The sequence below is a fragment of the Triturus cristatus genome, chromosome 8 (genome assembly GCF_964204655.1).
Source record: "Triturus cristatus chromosome 8, aTriCri1.1, whole genome shotgun sequence".
In the NCBI taxonomy this organism is placed as follows: domain Eukaryota; kingdom Metazoa; phylum Chordata; class Amphibia; order Caudata; family Salamandridae; genus Triturus; species Triturus cristatus.
Genome location: NC_140591.1, coordinates 694952200 through 694975718, shown reverse-complemented (window position 1 = coordinate 694975718; position 23519 = coordinate 694952200). Strand labels below are relative to the sequence as shown.

The 23519-nt window shown below is 43.9% G+C and overlaps 1 protein-coding gene across 1 annotated transcript in view; it reads right to left on the bottom strand.

Moving 5' to 3' along the window:
• LOC146802555 (DNA dC->dU-editing enzyme APOBEC-3C-like) overlaps nucleotides 1-22777 on the bottom strand; it is a 38226-nt gene extending 15449 nt beyond the window's left edge. The window contains exon 1 of the mRNA XM_085623770.1: nucleotides 22226-22777. Coding sequence (XP_085479896.1) covers nucleotides 22226-22777 — 552 coding nt within the window. The remainder of the gene's footprint in view (nucleotides 1-22225) is intronic.
• Between the last annotated feature and the right edge of the window lie 742 nt (nucleotides 22778-23519).

Below are 23519 nucleotides of genomic sequence, written 5' to 3'. Positions count from 1 at the left end.
GCCCCCGGCCCAAAAACCGGCCCCCACCCCTGGCAGCCTACCGGGGGATTGCCCGGTGCCCGGCATTGCCAGTCCGGGCCTGTAAATGACGAATATGTGTGAAAATGCATTTTTGTGCACTGTGAGGTGTGCAATGTGGCAGACATACATGCCCCTAGGGCATGTATGTACGCCACATGTGCACACATGGACGTATCAGGGGTGCAACAGGGTGTCAATGTGACACCCTGCCACCCTTTAATGTGCTCCCCCCATTACCGAATCGGTATTTACCGAATCGGTAATGAGGCATACCTTCCCATCAATGGGAAGGTATGCCTCATTACCGAATCGGTAAATACCGATTCGGTAATTACCGAATTTCTACGAATCGGTAATTTTTACCGCATAAATACCTACATAGCATTTACCACTTCATGAATACCGAATCGGTATGATTCGGTATTTATGAAGTGGTAAATGCCAGGCCACCTACATAAGGCCCCAAATGTGGTTTGCAAAGTCAAATTTATTTTCTTGTCTACTGAATCTTCATGCAATACATACATCTGCTGTGTCCATCGATGGCATGCCTGACAAGTTTGAAAAAAGTTGGCTCCCTTGATTCATTTCTGACCAGCCAGATTTCCAATGTTCAGCCAGGGGCCTCTTTTTATAAATATTGCAAGAATAGTCTATTTAGGAATCTGCTTCTTTCTTGTGGCCACCTTCATTACTGATTTATGAACTTGAATTTGTTAGGATGCCGCTGATCGTACTGACGAAATAGCTCGCCTCCCTGTATGAGGTCTTCCCCTGTTGCGGGGAATCTTATGTTCTCTCCGACATGTCCCATAATCCAACCTCGCGTAAAGCACATGCCTAGCCTTGGGACCTGATTCCTTTCCTCTGGCGTCTTCCTTTGCTAAAATGGGAAAAAGATGACAATTTGTAATTGTATCTCTTGCCTCTACAGCTCCTTCATGAAGGCTTTGATCCTTCCACGCACCTTCTTTAACAGGGGAAATTGGAGATGCATCTAAGGTTTATTCCGCTTTCCTAACACCAACTTGCAAGATAAACCTTGACCGAGAAGGGTAGAACTCTTTTCCACACCCTTGTCTCGCGGGCATGTTTGAATGTAGTCTCCATTCTAGAATTAACTCTGAATAAGTACTTTCTCTGCACGCTATTTAAATGTTCAAACATGCCCTATCGATCTACTGCATTGTTGCACTTGTGACATCATAATTTTTTTGTTTTAGAGTTTTATATAGCGCAATCTATACCCGAAGATATCAGGTATCAGAGCGTTTTACATGAGAGCAGTGTCAGGATTGGCCGCAGGGGAGGATGGGAGCCTGTGCTGCAGTGAGGAGCTGAAGAGCGGCGATATGGCGGGCAGCAGAGCAGGTAAGTTCTCTTTTTTTGTTTTTGTATTGTTGTCTATCTACCTAACCCCCCCTGCCCGCACTGCCACTATGCCCTAATACTGGCCGCTACTGGGTTTAAATCACCCTGACACCAGGTTTCACACATACAGTGTTTGAAAATGCAAACAGCTGCATTGCTGGGGCACAAGGTGGCACCTATAAGCCTCCTTCAGCCTCGGGTAAGGGCGTTCCGTCACCATAAATCCATTTCCACCTCCAACTTGTGCCCCGGGGGACCTCAATCTTGCCTCCTCCTTGCCTGGGTTACGCCCCTCCAGGTAACACCAAACTCCATACCGGCTTTCCCCACCCAGATGGTGCCCATGCCATAATTTTTCATCTCCCCTGCCACCCTGTCCCCGTCCAGCATGTTTTGCAAGAGACGCTGTTTAATCAAACTTAGCAAGTTCTGATGATCCAAATGGAGAAAAGGTCACACTCATTTGTAGGGGTGTGGTCTGTACTTCCATACGCCAGCTCTCAACGTTTTGTAGCAGCTTGGCAGGTGAGCTTTCAGGATGTGTTCTCGTCTAGCCAGTACTGTCTTAAGGTGGGAGAATCCCAATATTTAAAAACTTTTTTTAAATCTAATATGACATTATCTTACCTTTGTAATTATTTTTAAAGCTGTGTGCTTAAAGCGCACAGGCCTTTGCTAAAGATATTTCGTAGGGAGGTTGCGAAAGTACCACTGTTTTGATCCAAGACCCTTGGCTGCGGTTCTCAGGCTTCCACGTTGCATAAACTAAGAGCCTGATTTAGATCTTGGTGGAGGAGAATACTTCAAACTCACTCAGGAGAGAAGGACTGAAAATAACAAAAAGTTACCCACCCAGGATGGGGAAGGGAATTCGTCCGTTATCAGACCTGGTCTTGTAGTCACACTTACTCCAAAGAACCACCAGTGTCCGTTTTCGCACGCCAGTCGACCGATGATCTACAAGACCACGTTTCCACAAAGGTCCCGGGTTCAGAGAAGTACTTTTGAACTCGTAAAAAGGATTCCTCTCTGCAATTAGTGGAGAGCGGATAATCAGAGAATTTCCATCTTTTAATTGATGTAAACACCCGAATGGGGGTGAAAACCAGAAAGACAAGGGATCCAAACCCTGACGAAGGCCATTGTGACCCGGATGGGAACGTAGCACGGGCCGAAACATGTTGGTTCCTGCAGTGGGGATATAGGGGCATTTACCTCCCCTTAATATCCCAATTCTAAAGTTTTAACCCTATCAAGGGCACACATGAATAAAGGCAAATTGTGGTTATCCCCTTAGATAGTTTTAACCACATATATTTGCACCTCTTGCTCCCTTTTTGAGGGAACACTCTTTCCTCTGTATTATTTTTTTTTTCCTCTCTCACTTCCCTCACCACTCTTCTTCATAAAAAAATCGCGCTCCGTACAGTGTGTTGGTCTGCGCCTGGACGTTTGATGCGGCCCTATGATGAAGCATGACACTGCAAAGTGTGTGAGGGCAGTATTAAGATTAGCTATGTCTTTTCCTTCTCCTTTTGCCTCTTGTATTTAATTTTGGAGTTATCCTATTGGAAGGTCTGACAACGGACGAATTTCCTTCCCCGTCCTCGGTGGGTAACTTTTAGTTATTTTCAGTCCTTCTCTCCTGAGTGAGTTTGTAGTTTTGGTAGGGGAGTCAAAGAAGGCTCATTCCCTTGTCTCTTCCTTTTGTGAGATGGAGGAGAATACTTGTCACAAAATTGACGGGTATCCCGTCTGCTATTTTACGATCCCATTATATCCTATAGAGATCGGAATACGGCGGATGGGATATCAGTCATGTTTGTGGCGGAGTATTTGATCTGCCGAGATCTAAATAAGGCCCAAAACTAAAACTGTCAGTCATTTGGCAGTCTGGCCTGACATGTCAGAGCCTCAGATCTACAGTGCGAGTCACACCGTTAACCACTGGATCAAATTAAGCACTGTGCAGCAAAAAACAACAAGGTGACCCAGGTGGTGAAGAAGGGAGGCTGGCGAGTGAAAGGGTGTGAGACTCCTCTCCAGGTCATATGGCACCCTCGAGAGGTTCATGAGTTGAGGGGTATGCACTTCTGCACATAGAAAAATCCAAACGATTTGATAATTCCTCCATCACGTCTCTCTAGAGAAAGGATGAACAAATGTTGAAAAACAAAAAGCAGAATATTTCACCAGCCTTGAAGCAAGATAACAAATGAGCATCGACCGAGGGACATAGAATGACCAACATAGAAAACCCAGACAGTGATGACTAAATGGGAAATCAAGGGTAACCTTTGCACACAGTATAATCTGTGTAAATAAATTGCTTTCTGTTGGGGGCAGCTAACTAAGTTTTGTACAGGAACACATTAAATCTAGCTTTCCTGAGCGTTCCATAGGCCCTCTCTAAAAAACAGGACATGTGCTAAATTTGCCAGGACAGATGTGAAAAACCAGGCAAACGTTACCCAGGGAGGGGAGTGGGGTAACATCTAGGACTGGGTGGAGCCACGGGGAGGGAAAAAGACTAGGGTGGGTAGGTAGAAAGGACAGACAAATATATTCAGCCTTCTTGTGTCTATTTGTATTAATTATACAGTGCCGTTTTGTCACATCTAGACTGTAAGAGGGAGTCCAACTGTTCATGCCTCACTGCCTTGTGGTAGGAAGAATGGCAGGGCTTAGATGTTGCTGGACTGACCTTTTCAGGTTTGCCCTTTTCTCGGGCAACAACAGTCGTTCTCCCTGTGGCCCAGTGCTTAATTTGTAAAACAATAAGTGCCAGGGCTCTTCGTCAGGAGGCCACTGCAGCTTAAACCATACATTGCCCCTTCCACACAGCCAATAATAGTAACAACCAGGGCTTTAAGTGGGCCGGGTCTCACCGGTGTTAAGCACCGGCAGTTTTTTAAAGGGGGCCTCGAAACGGGTCTCTATCGGGCTCTGTTTTGTGCCCTGGCACAGGCGGTCCATTTTTTTCAGGATTGCAGTGACAGCAGGCGCATCGTTGTGCGCTGCTCACACTGCTCACTTCTCACAAGTGGAGAAGTTACGGCCTGACGTCATGCCAGGTGAGCGTTGTAGGGGAAGGGAAATCCTTTAAAGAGAGTCATTTTCTCCCTGGATTTCCCTTCTCTTTTTGAAACTCAGGAGCAGCAACATTGTCGTGGTGCCACCAGGGCTATAAGTGGAAGCTTTTTCAATTTCATATACAAGCCTTTGTTGCTGCTTATTTATCCTATGCAACTAACAACCATTGACAAAGCCAATAGCCCTGAATTGTTGTAGGTATGATGTTACTTGTTGTATCATATATCAGGATGCAATGATGGAAACAGCAAAAATACAAGTCGGGTGACACACTATGGAAAGCACAGATTTTTGGCTTAGGTGTTTTTAAGCCACACCCTTAATTACATTGGCTACACCCCTTTGAGAGCCCCCACACAGTTTTTTCATTCCAGTTAAAACCCTGGCAACAACAGAACTACTAACCATCATAGTACAACTGTGACAATCAGGATTACTCCAGGGCCCCAAGGCTATAAGAATGGCTTGAGCGGCAGGTAATAGTAATTTTTAATGTATATTGAATTAATAGTAAACTATTGTTGTGGTCATCCCTGACAGCGCCACCTTGTGGCAGACTGTCACAAATGTCGGTGTAAACAATTAAGCGCCGGTGCCGGAAACCACCGGCTCAAATTAAGCACTGCTGTGGCCTGCTTTTCCTCAGGCACCTGAGCTGGTGAAGGTGGAATTTGCGTGGCACTTGTACGTCATCACGGCATACACGTCAGTTTCCTTAACTGAGCGATGCCCACTCTTGAGTCTCACGTTCAGAGCTGGCGCCACTTTGCATGGGATGACGTTTTTTTTCTTGTCCATTTCCTTGTTCTTCAGTTATTTGGTTTTGATGTCCAGATAAGTCGATGGACTTTGTGCAGAGTAAAAAGTGTTTTATGATACTAATTTACCAACACGGTTAGAGCGTGTAACGTTAATAAGATTCAATGACATGATAGCACCAGGCCCAAGGGCGTCGTTAACTTCAGTGAGAAAACTTCACAAGGAATTTTTGGAGTCTTTAACTGTTTTCCGTTTAAGAAACGCACTGATGACTCCGCTGAGAATAGCTTTAAAATGTTGCATCCCTCAGCCCGGCTGGGAGCTCCGTGACCCCGTGTTTCGGGCTTCTCCCAGGGCGCTAGGAGAGTCGCCAAGCCGCAAATGTATTTAATCAAATGTCAGCCCTAGGGAAGCAGCTAGGCGCTGTGCCAATACCGAGAAACAAGGCCGCAACTGAGAGGAACGGAGGAAAACAGAGCATAAGAATGTCTTTCTAGCACAAACGCCCTCTGTGACTTCAGCTGTCATTCCCCCAGCCGATGGATGCAGTGTCCACACAGTCAGCTGCGTACATATTACAGTGCGTGGTGAGGTCAGAGAATTCTAAAATGGAGTTTGCTTGGAAAACATCTTAATACGTATTGCAGCTTGATGATGGGGCAAAACTAGACACTCGGGCCTAAAGCCATATTCTCAATTTCCCTTGAAATGGATAAATAAATGTACACGAATAAATAATAAAAATGCTTTTTTTGATAGCTGTTTTCCTACGAAAGAAAGGAAAAACGGTCTTATGCAAGGCAGTTTGCCTGCATTTATAGCTGGTGTGGCCTGGGTAAATGGTCAAGATGCATAAGTGTAGGCCCTGATCAGTTGTGCTGGAGCCGGGGCTCATGCGTGTTAATGGGCAAAAGCATGCCATTTATTTCCTGAGGGGACTGTAGGTGTAACAAGAGTCCTGATTCTTTACCTGGAGAGTTTATGGAAAATGACCTTTGTTGAGTTGTTGAAGGCTCCAGATGTGAGCACATCAACAGTTGTGGTAAAAACAGGGCAAGGAGCGGAGCACAATTTAAGTGTCATTGGGTCGGTCAAAAGGAGAAAAAGCAGAAGAAAGGAACATAAGAAAGCCTGGTAAAATAGTTTAAAAAAAAGTTAATTTCCATGAATATAAGTAATACATGAAAGGAAAAAAAAGTGCTGTATTTGCTTTGCAATTGTATTTTCAGTAGGCTTCACATCACATGGTAGTCTCATTATCCTATGTAAACCTTTCTTCTTAGCGTATTAGTCAAACAGACAAGCAAGCTATATGGGGCCGATCCACAGAACTAACTTAAGACAAAATCCTAAACTTAAGTCTGTCTTAAGTCTGTCTTAAGTCTGTCTTAAATTTGTCTTAAGTCTGTCGTAAGTCTGTCTTAAGTTTGTCTTAAGACAAACTTAAGACGAAATCCTAACTTATGTGAATACCAAAAGTAGTAAGTTTAGGATTTTGTCTTAAGTTAGTTCTGTGAATTTGGCCCTATGTTTTTAAAAAACTACTAGTTGTATGTGTGAAATGCCTGATTTTGGTTGGTCAGTCCATATTCATATTTGGCATCACTCTGACCGCTGTTGCTGGACTCTTATTAAAGAAGCATTTCAACTTAGCGAGTTTTAATTGTGCATTTTTACACAAACATGTCAGTAACTTTTCCCAACACGCCAACTGTAGGGAAAGATATGGGGGTCACTAGGCAAGTCAAACAAAGTAACTAATTGTCACATCTGAGCAGAGTGGAGCAGGAACCCAGACATATGGTGAGAGATGTGGGGATTTCGGGTATACTGGCTGCCGATGTGGATTTGCCCACGTTGAACAGAATTGCCACAAATGGGTGAGAAACCGCATTGGGCAACACTTGTTGATAGATGGACGTGCCGCACTGTTGGAACCTCCAATTTGGGCCAGGAAAGTTGTAAGCACAATATGGCATGAAGGGTGTGTCGTGTGTCGCATAATCCTCAGCCCCCAAGTAAGACCAGGACACAGGTATAGTTGTCTATTTCTTTATTCTTGCTTTTGTCTCGTGTGCTCGCAGGCACATCCTCCTTCCTCACTGCTTGCCTGGCACTGTCCCCAGCCCCTTCCCTGACCGGAAGTGGTGTCCGGTGGCTGGCCGTTTTATCTGTACCATTGCGGTACAATCCAACTGCTCTAAAAGGTTTGTGCCCCATTGCACTCGATTCTTCTTCTGTATTGCCAGTATCCATTTATACTGGTTAGTTTATTATCTAGAATCTTACAGTCACATTTCTAGAGTTCAAACTGCAAGGTCATGTAAACTTTCTAATAGAGGTCAAAACGAGGCAAAAAACTGTGATAATCTGTTGTTGGCCATCGGAGGGCAGTGGGTAGCAGGGTGGTCGATATAGCCACATTTCCATGGGGTAGAACCGCAGGCAAGTACAGTAACATCCCTAAGCCCCATTATATCCAGGACTGCAATCCATGTGCCTGGCTTCATGGTTTTCCTCAGGGGAAAGGGAGGACCTGGTTTGGGAGTTCGGGCTGGACTGTTCCCATGAGGCACGGGGTCAAGACTGATTTGCATATGGCCAGGTCTAAACTGGGGTGACATGGTGAGCAAAAGAATGATGGATTTAACCCAGATCTCTTGACTGGGGGTGAATATTTTGATTTGTTCTGTATTCCGTCCATCAATTGTGTGTTTTTTGCTTTCTCGCCCTAAGTGCCCCAGGTATGCCCAGATGTGGGTCCTGGGCTCACTGTGCCACTGGAATCAAGCTATCCTGGCTGATGAGGAGTGAAACCCCGAAACCGGTCCTTGGATGCTTGTCTCCAGTCCAGGGAGGACCTGGCTTGGCAGTTCGGGATGGACTGTTCCCATGAGGCACGGGGTCAAGACTGATTTGCATATTGCCAGGTCTAAACTGGAGTGGCATGGTGAGCAAAAGAATGATGGATTTAACTTACATCTCTTGACTGGGGGAGAATGTTTTGATTTGTTCTGCATTCCGTCCATAAATTGTGTTTCTTTTGCTTTCTCGCCGTAAGTGTGCCAGGTATGCCCAGACGTGGGTCCTGGGCTCACTGTGCCACTGGAATCAAGCTATCCTGGCTGATGAGGGTTGAAACCCTGGAACCGGTCCTAGGACGCTTGTTTCCCGTCCAGAGAGGACCTTTTTTTTTTTTACAGAGTTTTATATAGCGCGAACTTGACCTGAATCGGGTATCAGAGCACTTTACATAGCACCAGTTGCATTACATGAGGACACATTCATCTTTGTTGGGCACCGGGAGATTAAGTGATTTGCCCAGGATCACAGGATGTTCAGCGTCATTGCGGAGACTCGAACCCAGTTCCCCATATTAGGGGTCGACCGCCGTAGCCGTTAGGCCGACCTGGCTTGGCAGTTCGGGCTGGACTGTTCCCATGAGGCACAGGGTCAAGACTGATTTGCATATGGCCAGGTATAAACTGGGGTGGCATGGTGAGCAAAAGAATGATGGATTTAACCCAGATCTCTTGACTAGGGGTGAATGTTTTGATTTGTTCTGCATTCCGTCCATCAGTTGTGTGTCTTTTGCATTTATAACACGGTGCAGGCGCAGAGGCACAAGGATTCCCTCATTTGCATGCAGCCACATCCCCATGCAAATGAGGGCATGCCCTCTGAAGATAGCATTGGCGCTTTATATATGCCAGCACTGTCGGTATTACTGAAGGGAACACACAAGTGTCTGCGGCCCCATTTGTAATACCAAAGTGCCCCGGGGGCGCACAAAGAAGGTGCAAATGCCGGTTGCGCCCCCGGGGTGCTTTCATAATAAGGCCCCAGGTGTATAGAGAGCCCTTGCACTTAATGTATGAGGACACGTTGAATATTTATTCATCAGCTGCATTGATTATGAACTGTGTTGGAGCAGGATTATTGAAACTGTTATTTTGTTTAAGCGTTCCCTTGTTGGTTTGATATTTGAATTTTGTGTCAATTTTTCTGCCTTTGAATATCTTATCATCTGAGAACAGTGTGTTTGTTGTTTTATATAATAAAATTCTGCTTCAGCGGTTGGAGTTATTTGAAAAATGTACGCTTCTTGCTGGAATATTTAGCCCTCTTACAGAGTACAGCAATTTTTTACTTATACTTCACTAACTCAAATATGCCTGTTCAGGCCAAAACCATAGTTCTTTCACAAAACACAGTTGCTTCTATGGAGTAAACCACCTTCACAGAGATGCCACTGAAGCATTTGCCTCCAGTGGTCCATGATAACAACGCATGGAAAAACAATTTAAAGTACATCAGGCCAGTGCTTAATTTGGGGTTCTGCCACCTAATCGCTTCAAGGAAGCGTGAAACCTTTTTACAATTTTTGTCCCTCTTTAATAAAATTGTAAAAAGGTTACACGCTCCCTTGAAGCGATTAGGTGGAGGAACCACTGTTCCTTTAATTGTACAAATCCCCAGGTTCTGCGCGTAACTGGGTCACCCCATTATCCTATACTGACAGTGCTTAAATTGAGCCGGTGCTTTCCGGCACCTAATTGTCAACACCATACATAGAACAGTAACAGTCTACTACATGGTGGCGCTGCTCATCTAATTTAGAGATGAGCAGAACAACGGTTGTTTAGAAATACAATATACATTAAAATTGCTAATTACCTGCCTCCTAGCCATTCCTTTAGCTTTGGGACCTGGAATAATCTTAACAGTCGTATTTACATTCAAGATGATTAGTAGATGTTTTGGCAGCGATGACAAGGGCGATGGGTTGTGCAAGCTGCAGTGGCCTCCCGGTCAGAGCCCTGGCACTTAATATTTTACAAATGAAGCACTGTATCAGGCACCATAATAGCATAACTATCACGGCATTTTGTTAATGAGACAATGAACCAATCAATCTAATGGCAAAATACAAACACAAGATGTTTCGTTAACTTGAATTAACAGAAAAACAAAAATCTGAGTTGGAGGAGCTCAGTCTGCTCAAATCAGACTGCAGAATCTTCAATTTGCTGAGGTGATGCTACATCGACGAGATTTCAACGAATTATTTAAAACCACACCCGCCGCTCTGATACCCGATTCGGGTCAAGTTTACGCTATATAAAACTACGTAAAAATAAATAAATACTGGGCCTGATTAAAAGTAAAATAAAATAAAACTATAAGAAAATATCTAACACTACTTGAAGAATAGGACGTTGAAATTAAACAATATTCTTAAATATAAAAGATATTTCAGAATAATAAAAAAAAACAGGATCTACATTTTGTGTTTTTAGGTCTCGTCTGAGCCAGCGCTTTAGCGCTGCTCTCGCGAGAGCTTTTGTTAAAGGGAGATCTGGAAGTGCAAACTAGTGCTTTTCAGGCCTCCAAATACAGTGCATGTGCGCCGGGCGCGCACACCATTTGGCAGCCTGAAAAGCACTGCGTGATCACTTTCACTCACGGCCTCTTTGATGTCCTCAGTGAGCCGTGCGGCCACTGAGGACATCAAAGCCGCCGTGAAAGTGCACACCATTTGCCACCCCCTTCCTGCTTGTTTTACATGCAAAGTAGTTTAGACTCAGCTGCACGTTACATTCATCAATCCCTGGACGAACGAATTCAACCTTGCTCTTCAAACAAAAGTTGCTAAATTGATTATCCTTCAGTTAACCGTAAGGGTTATTTATAGGTGCAAGAAACTTCACAATCTGCGGTAGCAAGCGCTATATAAAAATAAAAGTTATTTGAAATAAAGAGGATTTTAAGATGGCGCAAGTTTAAACAGTCTTCCATCTAATTTAAGAATACAATTTTTTAAATACAACAAATTGAGCAGAATGTGCGTGCACTGGTTTTCACAAAGTGAGCTCCTTGAAAATCAGAACTACGATTACAAAACAGCACACATCCTAGCAATGTGGAGAGAAAATCGCAATGTTACTGGACATGCGTAAGAAACGAGACGAAAACCGACACGACCTGCAAAAAAAATAATACAGAAACACCAATCGCTCAGCACCGACTCAGTCCCTGGGCACAAGCAGGCATCCACTTCTGTCTTTTTTGCTGTGATCAGCTGTCCTGACAGAAGTGGATGCCTGCTTGGGCCCCGGGGGAACTGACAGCAAAAACAAACATGCATCCACTTCTTTTTGTTGCGATCAGCTTGTTTTATGTTGCATATTTACTTACACTTGTACTGCAACCATTAACTTAATCTCACTACTACAGCCCCGCCCCTTGCTCTCACCAGTGCAGCTTCTCACTATGCTCTCACCACTGCAGTCCCTCCCTGTTGCTCTCTCCACTGCAGCCCCTCCCCTTGCTCTAACCACTGCAGCCCCTCCCCTTGCTCTAACCACTGCAGCCCCTCCCCTCACTCTCACCACTGCAGCCCCTCCCCTCACTCTCACCACTGCAGCCCCTCCCCTCACTTTCACCACTGCAGCCCCTCCCCTCACTCTCACCACTGCAGCTCCTCCCCTTGCTCTCAGCCACTGCAGTCCCTCCTCCCCTAGCTCCCACTACTGCAGCCCCCTTGCTCTAACCACTGCAGCCTCTCACTGTGCTTTCACGACTGCAGCCCCTCCCATTACTTTCACCTCTGCAGCCCTTTCCCCTCACCTCTGCAGCCCCTCCCCTTGCTCTCACCTCTGCAGCCCCCTCTGTTCTCCCCACTGTAGCTCCCCCCTGCTCTCACCTCTGCTGCCCCTTCTCTTGCTTTCACCACTGCAGCCCCAGCCATCGGCTCACCACATCCACCCTCTCCTGTTCCTGCCGATGATGTATTTGCTGTTCGCCTTCTCATGTGATTGCATTGGCTTCACCACTGTGATCACACCCATAACTCGCTAACCTGCCTCCCCTCACTCTCCTCTTTGGCTTTCTCTTGCAACTCTTCTTTCTCCTTGTAACTCCCTTCTGTGCACGTCTCTAAACCTCTTTTTATTTTCACGTGATCTTTCCACTTCCTCGTGTCCTTTCACTCCTCTCACTTCGTCTCTCTCTAATCAGCAAAACCTTTCTCGCCATCACGGTTTCTGTGCCCCTCCCGTTTAATGTCCGCCCTTCTCTCGGTGCGGCACATTCATATCCTGCGCAAAAAATAATTATCTCCACGGCTTCCAGAGAGAACAAGCATTTGCAATGCAATAGGCCTCGCATTTACGTAAGTTTGAGCTATTGGCATTGTAAATGACAATGCCTTTTTTATGGTTTGGTTTTTAAAACATAAATAAAAGGCATTGCCATTTCCAATGCCAATAGCTTAAACTCGCGTAAATGCGAGACCTATTGCATTGCAAATGCTTGTTTAACTTTTACTTTGACTAGAGCTGAATGAATCTGCAAAGAGGAGCAATGGAGGAGAAAGAGAAGTGCATGATGGAGCAAAATCTAGGGAGGAAAAGGCGAAGGGGAAGATGGATGTAGGGTAAAAGGGTTTGGGAAAACATAGTCAAACGATAAAAGCACAGCACTTCAGGGAAAGAGTAAATGACATAAGATGGGTACTTGCAGCCCTATTATAACTCAGGACCCACCTTCTTCCCAGCTGGGAAGTAAAAGACAGACATACATGGGGTGCAGTGGACCCCTCAGGTTCAGTGCCACTGCACCTGCTGCACTAATGTGAGCGACACCCAATGGAAGGTGAGAGGGAGGGAGAGAAGGGGAGAGCAGAAAGTAAAATTTGCAGGGTATGGGAATGAAATAAAGAGTGTGGGAACCTGAAATGAAAATGGGGGCATTCCAAATGGAAGAGAAGGAAGAATCAGGAAGATGTAAAAAGAGTGATACAGGACAGAAAAAAAGAGGGGCACAAGAGGAAAGCAAGCACCAATACTGGGGGGAAGTTTGCAAAAGGGTTGCGTGAGGTACGTGGAAAGAGTAAAGTGCAGAGAAGATGCAGTTCTCCCATCGAAAATAAATGGAAAAGACTTAAAAACATGTTTTCAAGGAACAGCAGGCCTTATAGCGGACATAGTTTTCAAAAGCTTGACATAGGCAATGTAAACTACAGTCTTTGTAAAAATGGATCTGAATGCTAAGACCCAGTTGTTTATCCTTAGTTGAATGGGGGAAATCTATCAATCACGAATTATATGCAACATTCTATTCATGGGGACGAGATCAATTTTTGAGGGAGATTATTTGGTTATTAAATGATAATTATTGGGCTTCCGATGTTGACATCCGTTTCTCTGTGTTTTTTTCTTTACTGAGTGTACATTTACAATTCATTGATTATATTTATGAATTCAGAACTTCAACCCAGAAGAAAACTGTGTCTTGCCCTTTTTCTGTTTCAAACATTGGCAAAGCCAATAGGTAGACTCTAGGCAATATGAGAATTACTGGCGTTGTCAATGTAAATGTCTTTAACCAAGGTGTATAGCAGCCCCTGTGCTGTCCAGCACAGCTGAAAGTCCTGGAAAAAAGTGCTATGACGAGGCAGCGCTGGCCACGTCATAGCGCTTTTTTGTGTGGCAGGAGAGGCGGGATAAGGAATCCAACAGGGTGGGGTGAAGAGACAGCACATGCGCTGTGCAGCTGAGACCTGAAATGAATGTTTCCTTGTGTAATGTAACTGTTGCTCTTGTAAAGCGCTCCAACACCTTCAGGCTGAGTTGGACTACAGAAAACTGCAAAAAATTAAACGTGGAGCTCCTCACTGTTCCTGCTGGGCATGGCCGCAGAAAACGCAGAGGGGGCCGAGAGCAGAAAGGAGACGGACAGGGGAAAAGGCGAACAAGTGTGAGGGGGCGATTGTTAAAGAAGAAACAGACAGGGGCAGGGGGTGAGAGGGAAAAGAAGCAACAGGGATGGGGAAAGGGTTGACTTAAATCACAAGCACTCATATGGACTGCTTAGACACAAACAAAAAAGTAGCTCTAACAACGGGAGCAGAGGATGGAGACAAGTAATTGGCCCATGCTCTAGGGGAGGGCCAAACATAAGAAGAGGCATGACGCATGCTTGCCATGACAAATGGGAGCAAATAATATGAGAGCGACATTGAAGCTAACAAATGGTAAGCCTATGGTTGAACTGTAGCCCACTAGCTGTAAACAAAATGTCTCGAAGAGACAGCGCATGCGCTGTCTAGCCGAGACCTAAAAATCTCTTCATATCTATCTATCTGAAGAGCTTCGACTATCTCTGCCTGGATAAGTGGCAATATGCTAAAATAGTTAAGGCCTGATCTATTTATTCGCGACCCTGAAACATTTTTTATTCTTGTGCATTTGGTGCAAATTCTTTCCATCTTCATGGTTTATAACTAGGGCTCTACTTTTTCCATTTTTACTGATTTTTACAGATAAATACAGGCAGAAAACAATATGTTCCTTATCTGTATATGTCTTTAAAAGAGGAAAAATACAGATGATTTGACTTCTTTTGAGTGACTCTCCATGCTGAGGGTTAATGACTTTCAGGCCAATAGCTGCACATATAGACAGCATGGGGAGGTACAGAGCTCAATGAGATTTGCTTAAATTACTGCATATCTCAACGTGTATTTGCTTTTTTAATGTGGGTTAGTTATATTATTATTTGTGGCTGTGTAATGTTCTAAAACTTGACAGGCATCAAATACTGAGTGCATGTTTATCCGTTAAATAAATGCGGAAATATCCAAGTTATAACCTCATTTGTTCACAGAATATATATGGATAAATACTAATAAGATGGCCAAAAAATAAATATTGATAAACACAGATGGAAATGTTATAAAAATAAATACCATGAAACCTGGAGTCCTACTTATACCTTACTGTCAATATTAAAAAATGTAAAATCCTGTAGGCGTTGTTTATATGAGAGTGACTCCCTTGGTATAACGGTCTATAGTGAATCATCCCATTTGTATGGCAACACGCACCTGCTTCTAAATCTTTCTAACAGATGGCTTAGCGAGCTAAAGCTTGTTGCTAATAGCTGCTGTGATCTGCAGATCACAAGTGAGAATCCTGCCAAGGACATTTCAGCCTTCCGAGGTCCGTAAACTGAAAGCCATTAAATCTGAGAAACAGTAGCAATTGGTATTTACAGTGTACTATGCAGCACTACATAACATAATATGTGTATTTGTAAAGCTCACATTTACCCCATTGGGCTCTTGGCGACAGTGCTTAATTTGAGCCGGTGCTTTCCGGTGCTCAGCACCGGCACATAATCCTCGGCACCAGGGCTTTTAGCACCAGTTAAGGACACACTTAGAACGCACATGATTTTCCCCAGACTCACAGGATGTTGAGCCATGCCAAGAGTCGAACCGGGTTCTCCAGCTCCTAAATCGGCAGCTTTACCCATTAGGCCAAGTACTCTCAAGGGTTAATAAGTACCGGGGCTCTAGTCAGGAGACAGTTTGCACCAGCACATTTCTCCTGTTAGCGCTGCCTCCTGAGGAGAGCCCCGGCACTTTTTATTTTACAAATTAACCACTGCTTGGCGCTGAATAACAGATGTTTAATGTTACCCAACGGTACTCATTTTATCGTCCTCAGATGGATGAAAGGCTGAGTGGACCAGCCTGGATTTGAACCTGTGACCATGATTAGTCTACGGAGCCAGACACGACTACATAAAACTAATCATTAATGGTGTGAAGTACAAACATTTGAAGAGGCCTCTTCCATCGTTGTCACCAGGGGTAAGAACTCCAAACTGGAGGAAAGCAATTTCAGCAGAGGTCACTGCCATAGCACATGTCCAATGGTAAGAGACCCAGTGACGACACAACAACGAGCAGGCATACAGAACATGTTTCCACAGCACTGTCTTTAGGCAATGCAGGTCTCGCCTGCACTGACTGCTGGGATATCAGGTAATTTTGCCCCTGTTATCCAAAGAGAGGAAATAGTGGTGATGTTGAAATACATGAGCGGGCTTATGTTGATAGATATACTGGAGGAGCAACACTTAAAGAGTAACATTGATAAGCAAATTAGATAATTACTTTATTTATTTAATTTAAAAAATAATTTCTTTTTATTTAATGAAAAAGGAGAAAAATTAGACACATTTATTGATTTCTATTAGCCTAGTTTTATGTAATGTATTATCACCTCAGGCAAGGAATTCTGTACTTGTTTGGGTCAGAGGGTATATTGTTTTTCAGTATAATGAATTCAAAACTACAAAAAACACTAAAATTGAATATTGGGATGTAGTATGGCTCTGGAGAGCGCCATCCCTGCCTTGAAGTTCCCATAGCATGCTTTAGTTTTTCTGACCCCCCAAATCAGCACACATGACGGCCATGCATGTACACTAAGGCCTTTCTGGGATGTGGAATGAGACCCAAGCAGGGCTTTGTGGTCGGGAGGGCACACCGAGTGCCCCTCCCACTTTTAGCAGAGTGACTAGTGTCATCTACCACGGCTGTAGAGGTCAGGCAGTGGTGCAAAGGATTGATCATTGTGCAGGTCAGACCTTGGTTCCTGTTGCCAGCTTTGGGAGTGCAACCTATTGTCCTCTCCTTGTTTAAAACTGTTCTGCCTGTTCCCTATATTTGGGTCCTTTTCCCATTCATAGGAAGAATAGATGTTACATGTGCACACACTGCCGACGTGTGGATGTTGCATGTACGTATGTTGCCTACGTGTTATGAAATGTATGTGGAGAGTGGGACAGCGCATGAAGCTACAGCTGCAGTGGGTTCCATTTTCTATCGGGCATACTAAATATACTACCTAAGATGAAGGCTTGGGGGAAGAGACCTGATGGCAAATGTATATTGCAGGGCTTCTCCCCAGAATGTTCCAGGGATCTCTCTCAGAAGGTCTGACAGTAGAGTTTTGAACTGAGGCAGGAGACAGAGGGTAACCTTGTAGCCCTTTCCTGGCCCACTGTTCCCTGAGTTGAGGCGATCCCCAACTGGTTCACTGGAAGTTAAACTGGAGAGCCTCGTTTGCCGGTGCGCTCTTGTTTTGAGTTGTTCCTGAGAGAAGAGTCCTAACTATTCCTTTTCTTCTTGCTCACACTTGTCACAAAGACCATGGCTGGACCAGCCTGTGAGGAATTCCCTACAGTGTAGAACTGCCCAGGACTGCTCACAAAGCTGGACTACTGGATGGAATACACAAGACCTCTCTGCATCTTGGGTAAGAAGATGAGGAAGACATTTTCCGTCAGTGTACCAAGATTTCCTGACCAGAATCCTTAGGTCCTACACACGTGATGACCAGGAGCTTTTGCCGAGCTCCAGGGTTGGGCTACTGGCCAGCAATTCTCCAAGCCAGGTTCTGCACCAATAACCTGGGGAAGACTTGTTGAACTTGCTAGGAGGGCTGCATGCACCCTGCTTTGAGGAATATAGCTGACTGACTGCTCAGGAACGACACTAGAGGTGTCCTAGCATGAAGAAGATGCTGCTCAGAAGAAGCAGAGGCTGCAAGTAGCCGAGGGCAGGCAAGGAGACGGCAACACAATGACACAAGTTGTGACTTCTCTTACGAGGCTGTGATCGATATCTAGAAGCCTGGGTGTGTCTCCCTTTTGAAGTCTGCATCAACACCTATGACTGAGGGTGTTCCAAAATTCATCCTGAAAAAAATGTAATCGTAAGACTTATCGCCTAGAAGGACTGAAGCACAGAGGCAACTGAGAATGACAGTATGGCTGGACTTTCTAGAATCTCTGAGTGCAGAGGGAAACCCAACAAGGTCTGAAGGAGTGTCCCTGCTGCAACCTCGGGTGTGCACCTGCTTGATTGGGAGGGGGAGGGGGGGGTGTTGATATTGTGTCCGAGAAAGACTCAAGAAGCAAGATCTCTGCAACCCTGACCTATGCTGCCACCTGTGCACCTCCATCAGTCTTATGCTTGTCATGCCTTGACCTACCTTTTGTTACAGGTGGTGTACAATATGAAGGGCAAACTCCACCATTAGGGCTGAGGCCCGCATGAAGTATATTTGCTTTGTGGGCCGTGCCGAGTGCACACCATCAGAAAGGGTCTCCCTCCAGTAACAGAGGTGAACAGAGGCAATGCCTGTGAAACCACTTAATGAACTTCACTGTTGGAAAAAGTAAGGTAACTAGCATTGTTTTCTGAGGGGAAGAGGAGAGTGTTCTCAAGTAGGGTCTAACTGAGAGATTTGGCTATTTCTGAGAGCAACCAGAGCACTATGCAATATCCCCTTCCTGTCCCGGTATAGCTCCCAACACACAGGACAAGGGCCAAGGCACTGCATCAGAAACAAGCATTGGCATAGCCAATAGGTCTCGCCTTTGGGACCTTATAAGTATTTAGCCATGCAACAGTTGCATAACTAAATACTTATAAGGTCCCAAAAGCGAGACCTATTGGCTATGCCAAGCGGGCGTGCGGGCGCAAAAGTGATCGCCATCGCGATCAAACATCAAAGCGGCCGTGCTGCCGCGAAAGTGAAAGTAATCGCGGTAAAGCGCGGCGCGCGCGCCCGCGCACATGCACTGTAGGTCTAGGCTGGCCTGGTAGCACTTTTTGAAGCCCTTTCAATAAGTCTCGCCAGACCAGCGCATGCGCTGGGTCAGGCGAGACCTAAAAAACGGATCCAGAACATACCGAGCTTTCTGCTCACATTGGTTTTCCCTTAACCACCCTCTGCTACACTGTGTACCTGTTCCTTCTTCTTTATTGCCCGTGATAAAATTAAAGTGCTTTCTTTCCTACAAAGAAAATTCTGTCTGCAAAGTGGTTTATTACTTGTTGCCCCAATGATTATTGTGTGCTGAGACAGTAGCTCCACCCCACCCCCCTGAGTAAACTTTGAACTGTTTGACTTTGCTACCCTGAGAGTTGTGTGCTAAAGAGGTGTGCTTGGTGGTCAGTTTTGGGTCCAAGAGTAAGGTTAAAGTGTTGGGCACCAGTGGTAAGTGGTCGGGTTGATAAATTTGGGCTAGTAATCTCAACTGTTCATTGACACCTGAAGAAGTTCCCCCATGGACACTCATTCACACCTCTAAACAGCCATAGGTCGCTACTTTTCAAATATCTTTCTAAGAACTGTGTTGCTGATTGCTGTAACTAAATTATACAGTAAAGATGTGACCAATTCACAACTTTTAATAGCATACATCACCCCACCAGTAACTGAATCTGATATTTTCAAAGATTCCTAATTCCAGCATAAAGTGGACAAGTGCAATTAAGGTGACCTTTGAGCCACTAAATATTGAGGGGCATATTATCAAGCAGCAGTGATAATTATCACTGGCCGCGCTTAGCGCGAATTTTCATATCGCTGGAATTTATCGCCATGCCAGTGCTGTATTAACAACGCATAGCGCAATGGCCATAAATATTCCAGCGATAGCGGGGGAATTGGGCCATCATCGCTGAAAAACCATCGATGTTGCATGAAAAACGGCGATAACCTTGCTGATACGACCCTGTGGTCGTATCACCATAATCCACCCCCCATGTAATGTATACATAAGTCATGATTTTTGCAGACGTTAGAAAGCAGCGTTAAGGCCGAGTTAGCGCGAATATGATTATCGCTATGCCGGACTGGGCCTCGTTGTAAATATCGCGATGCCCCATTAGCGATATTATTCCATGATGTTTTGTGAGGCACGCCTCCTTTGCATCTCATTAACGATACAATGCGAGGCATGCCATAAACAGGCGCTAAGTAATATAAACACGCGCTAGCTTGTCCTTGTAAATAATGCGATAAAATTATAGCCGCTTTTCGCAGGAAAACGGACACTAAAGCGGCGAAAATTGTATTGCCACCCCTTGATAATATGCCCCTTAGTCTTTTTATGACAGTTTTACTACTCTTTTTGCAACTTTAGTTAGTATACATTCTGCCTATTTGTCTGCCCTCCCCTGCTGTCTTCACACATTTTTTAAACCATTCTTTGTGCCTTTATTGGGCACAGTCTGAAATGTTGCCCGTTTCAGAAAACAAATGTTGTCTCTTGCAAGCAAGTATCCCTGCCATGACAGCTATTCACACGTGGTTGCAAATTACGACCTGCCTAATTATGATTAATTGGGGACGTTATTTTGCGACACCCTGCAAATAGAAATTTTGCAATACAACCTATTTGTTCATAGGTCACATCACAAATTGCATTCCCATTTGCAAACCAGTTAGAGTGCAAATTGCATATCCCCGATTTACCACTGGCAATGGTACATGATGAAGTATTTAAAGCAATTTGATGGAGGCAAATGTGCTTACCACGCACAGGTTCAGAGAGCAATTGATCCATCTAACTTCCTGTATTCCAAACCTGCACCCAGGACGTATAGCCTGCCTTACATCAGCAGGTACGTAAAGGTGTTGGAAGGTGACCCAGTGCATGGCTGGCCGTCCATCCTTAGACACACCAGACAGCTTCAGCCTCGATAATCCCCTGCACCCTGCCATACAGACAGGCAGACCTAGATACCCAGTGAATGGGAAAATATTTTTGCCACCTTATCTCAGTTAAGGGAAACAATAGCCACACCAGAACAGTGTTAGGGTGCTACGGACCTCCTTTTAGGGGAAAAAAGTCTAAGTATAAAACATCCCTGTAATCTCGAATACTGCTGAAGCCAAGGCATCATCTCCCTAAACCTTCACGTCAGCTCTTGGTTTGATAATGGAGAAAGTTACAGGGTCACACAAAGGGGCCATCTTACCTCATCTCTTTCTCTATCCTCCTGTAGGTCATTACAAGCTCTTGGGTTATGATCTATTGCAGTGCTTTGGGCAGAGCCAACTACACAACAGGCTGCACCAGAAGTACCATTAGTTTAATTATTCCTATACTTCTCCACCTCAGTCTTTGCATTCAAGAGTTAAGCTCGCCCTAAACCATAAACTCAAATAACACTAGTTCAGTCTACATAGTCCTGAATTTAATTCAGACTACGTTACCTAAAACAAATTAGTTAGTGGTTTAAGGGGAAATCCAAGAGCAGAGAGTCAACTGCGAAAGAAAAAGACAAATGAGCTCCTGCAAAGGTAAATTGAATGCCAATGACAACTTGATACCCAAACATGCATGTGCTCAAGAGCTACAATCGAGTGAATGAAATAATCCAATTTAATATGATTAGAATAATGCCAAAAATGTGGGTCCATTGTGACAAGGTTCATACAAAAAAAAAATTTCAAGCAAAAGATAGCACTCAGAAGCTATGGTGATCACAAAGAGATTTAGATTTATAAGTAAAAGAATTCACGTGTGGCAATCCACAGTGCTGTCCTTTATTATTGAAATAGGAAATATTTCCACTCTTTTTATGAAGACTAGCCAAAGATAGTCAGCTGTCCTATTTCTTTTTCTTAAAAATGTCTTGAGAACATTATCATGCTCTACATCTAATTGTAAAATTGTTTTCGTACGGGCTCTCATTGATCTCACCACAGAGTAAAAGTACTGTAGCTTAGGGCCTTTTGGGGAATAACATGCAAATTTTGCCGGTCCCATTACAATTGAAAGAGGTCTCCTAAAGATGTCTCGAAAGATGTTACTTAATGAGTCAACAAACTGCGGGACATGCACAGGGCCATCCACACATTTGACAAATTGATAATAACGTCTATGATCATTTTGTTGAACATGTGGATGGATAAATTATTGCAAATTGACTTATGTGCCCTCAATTTTGTGACTCATTTAAACTTCTGGAACCCTTTTATGGCATGCGAGCAGTTGGTGTGACCTCCTCACCATTTTACTGAACTCTTCACAATGCTACCGTGATCTACAGTTAGAGCAAATGATCACATAGAATACATGTCTACAGGTTTTTCTTGATTTTCTCGTGTTCATCAGTTGAGAACCAACTAGATTGTAGCTCACCATAGCTCTGGGTCGCCTCAATCTCTTCCACAACAGTTTATTACATTAAAATACCTATTTACCCCTAGAGCTGTAACATAATAGAACCAGCATGTGCATTTATGTGTCACGTAAGATCTACAAGAAGCTTCCCTCTTTCTTTCCTACAACTAATTTTGCATAATTGGAAGAAATACCATACCTCTGTAAGCTGAACACAAAGCCATTCTGTATATTTCTTACTGATGAGTTCTGAGCCAGACCATGGCGCAAAGCTGTCATGCGGGTCAACAAACAAATAAAAACCTTCTTCATAATCAGTTTTGTCCATTATCTTAATAGAGACTCCATTTTTAGTAAGCCTCCTCAGGCCTACTGGAATCTTTTCATCATTCCATTTGTAAACCTTTGCACAGTTTATACCCAACTCAACATGGTTCCCGTTCTTAGAAATAAACTCAGATATTTCTTTGCAGCAACTGTCGCAGGGACTATACGAGATGTAAAAAGAGACCTTGAATTTTGCTCCTGGATTAGGAATGTTTACATTGACATACTGTTGCAATTCTTTTAAAACAAGATGTTCTGCATGTTCTCCTTGTAGGTTGTTATAGGCAAAGCCCCACACATTCCATAATTGCCTGTTATCTGTCTTCAATCCAAAGCACAACAATGTTTTGTAAAGACAATCTGTGTTGGAAAAGTGTTTCTGGAATTCCTCCGAAGGTACAAACTCTCTCAATTTCAGAGGCATTTCATTTGAGCTGGATCTAAAAAAAAAAAAACGAATTACAGAATAGTAGACAAATGACAATTAAAGTTACTGAACATCACTGATGCTTTATAGAACTACTTCTGTTCATCTTCAGAGAAATTTCAGAACTGTATAATGTTTTACTTCAAATTTAAATTTGTTTACACTTAACACATTGTAAAGAATCTTGTTATCCTCAAAAGAACTGGGCTGCAACTAACAATGGCAGTTGACACTGGTGTAATCATCACAAAATCAATATTTTAAAACAAACCTACTCTACTGATGGGGAGTGGGACCGCAGTGAAGCTCTTTACGGATTATGATAAAGTTTCTCCCCATTTTGTCTGTACGTATATAAAAATTTACTTCTGAACTTGCATTAAGACAATGTTACCCACTGAGCTAAGAAAGATTCCTAAGGAATTTTGGAGAAAATAGCTTGTAATCCCAAAAAATAGATTAAAGGAATAATAGAAAAGTAGGAAGAGAAGTAAGAATAAAGGAGCAGTGTGAGAACAAGTGATTGTGCTATTAGTGTGAAAGAATGCATTATATGGCAAATAGTAAAATATGTCCTTAGAGTAAGGTGCAATGCCATCCACATAAAAATGGTAGACATTTAGTAAACGGCTGCAGGAGTGACAGAGATTGAAAAGTGCAAAATTCTAGATCAATATTTATCTCCATGGAAAGTGATAGTGGAAATGTTTTATTAAATGTGGAAGAGAAGGAAGCATGA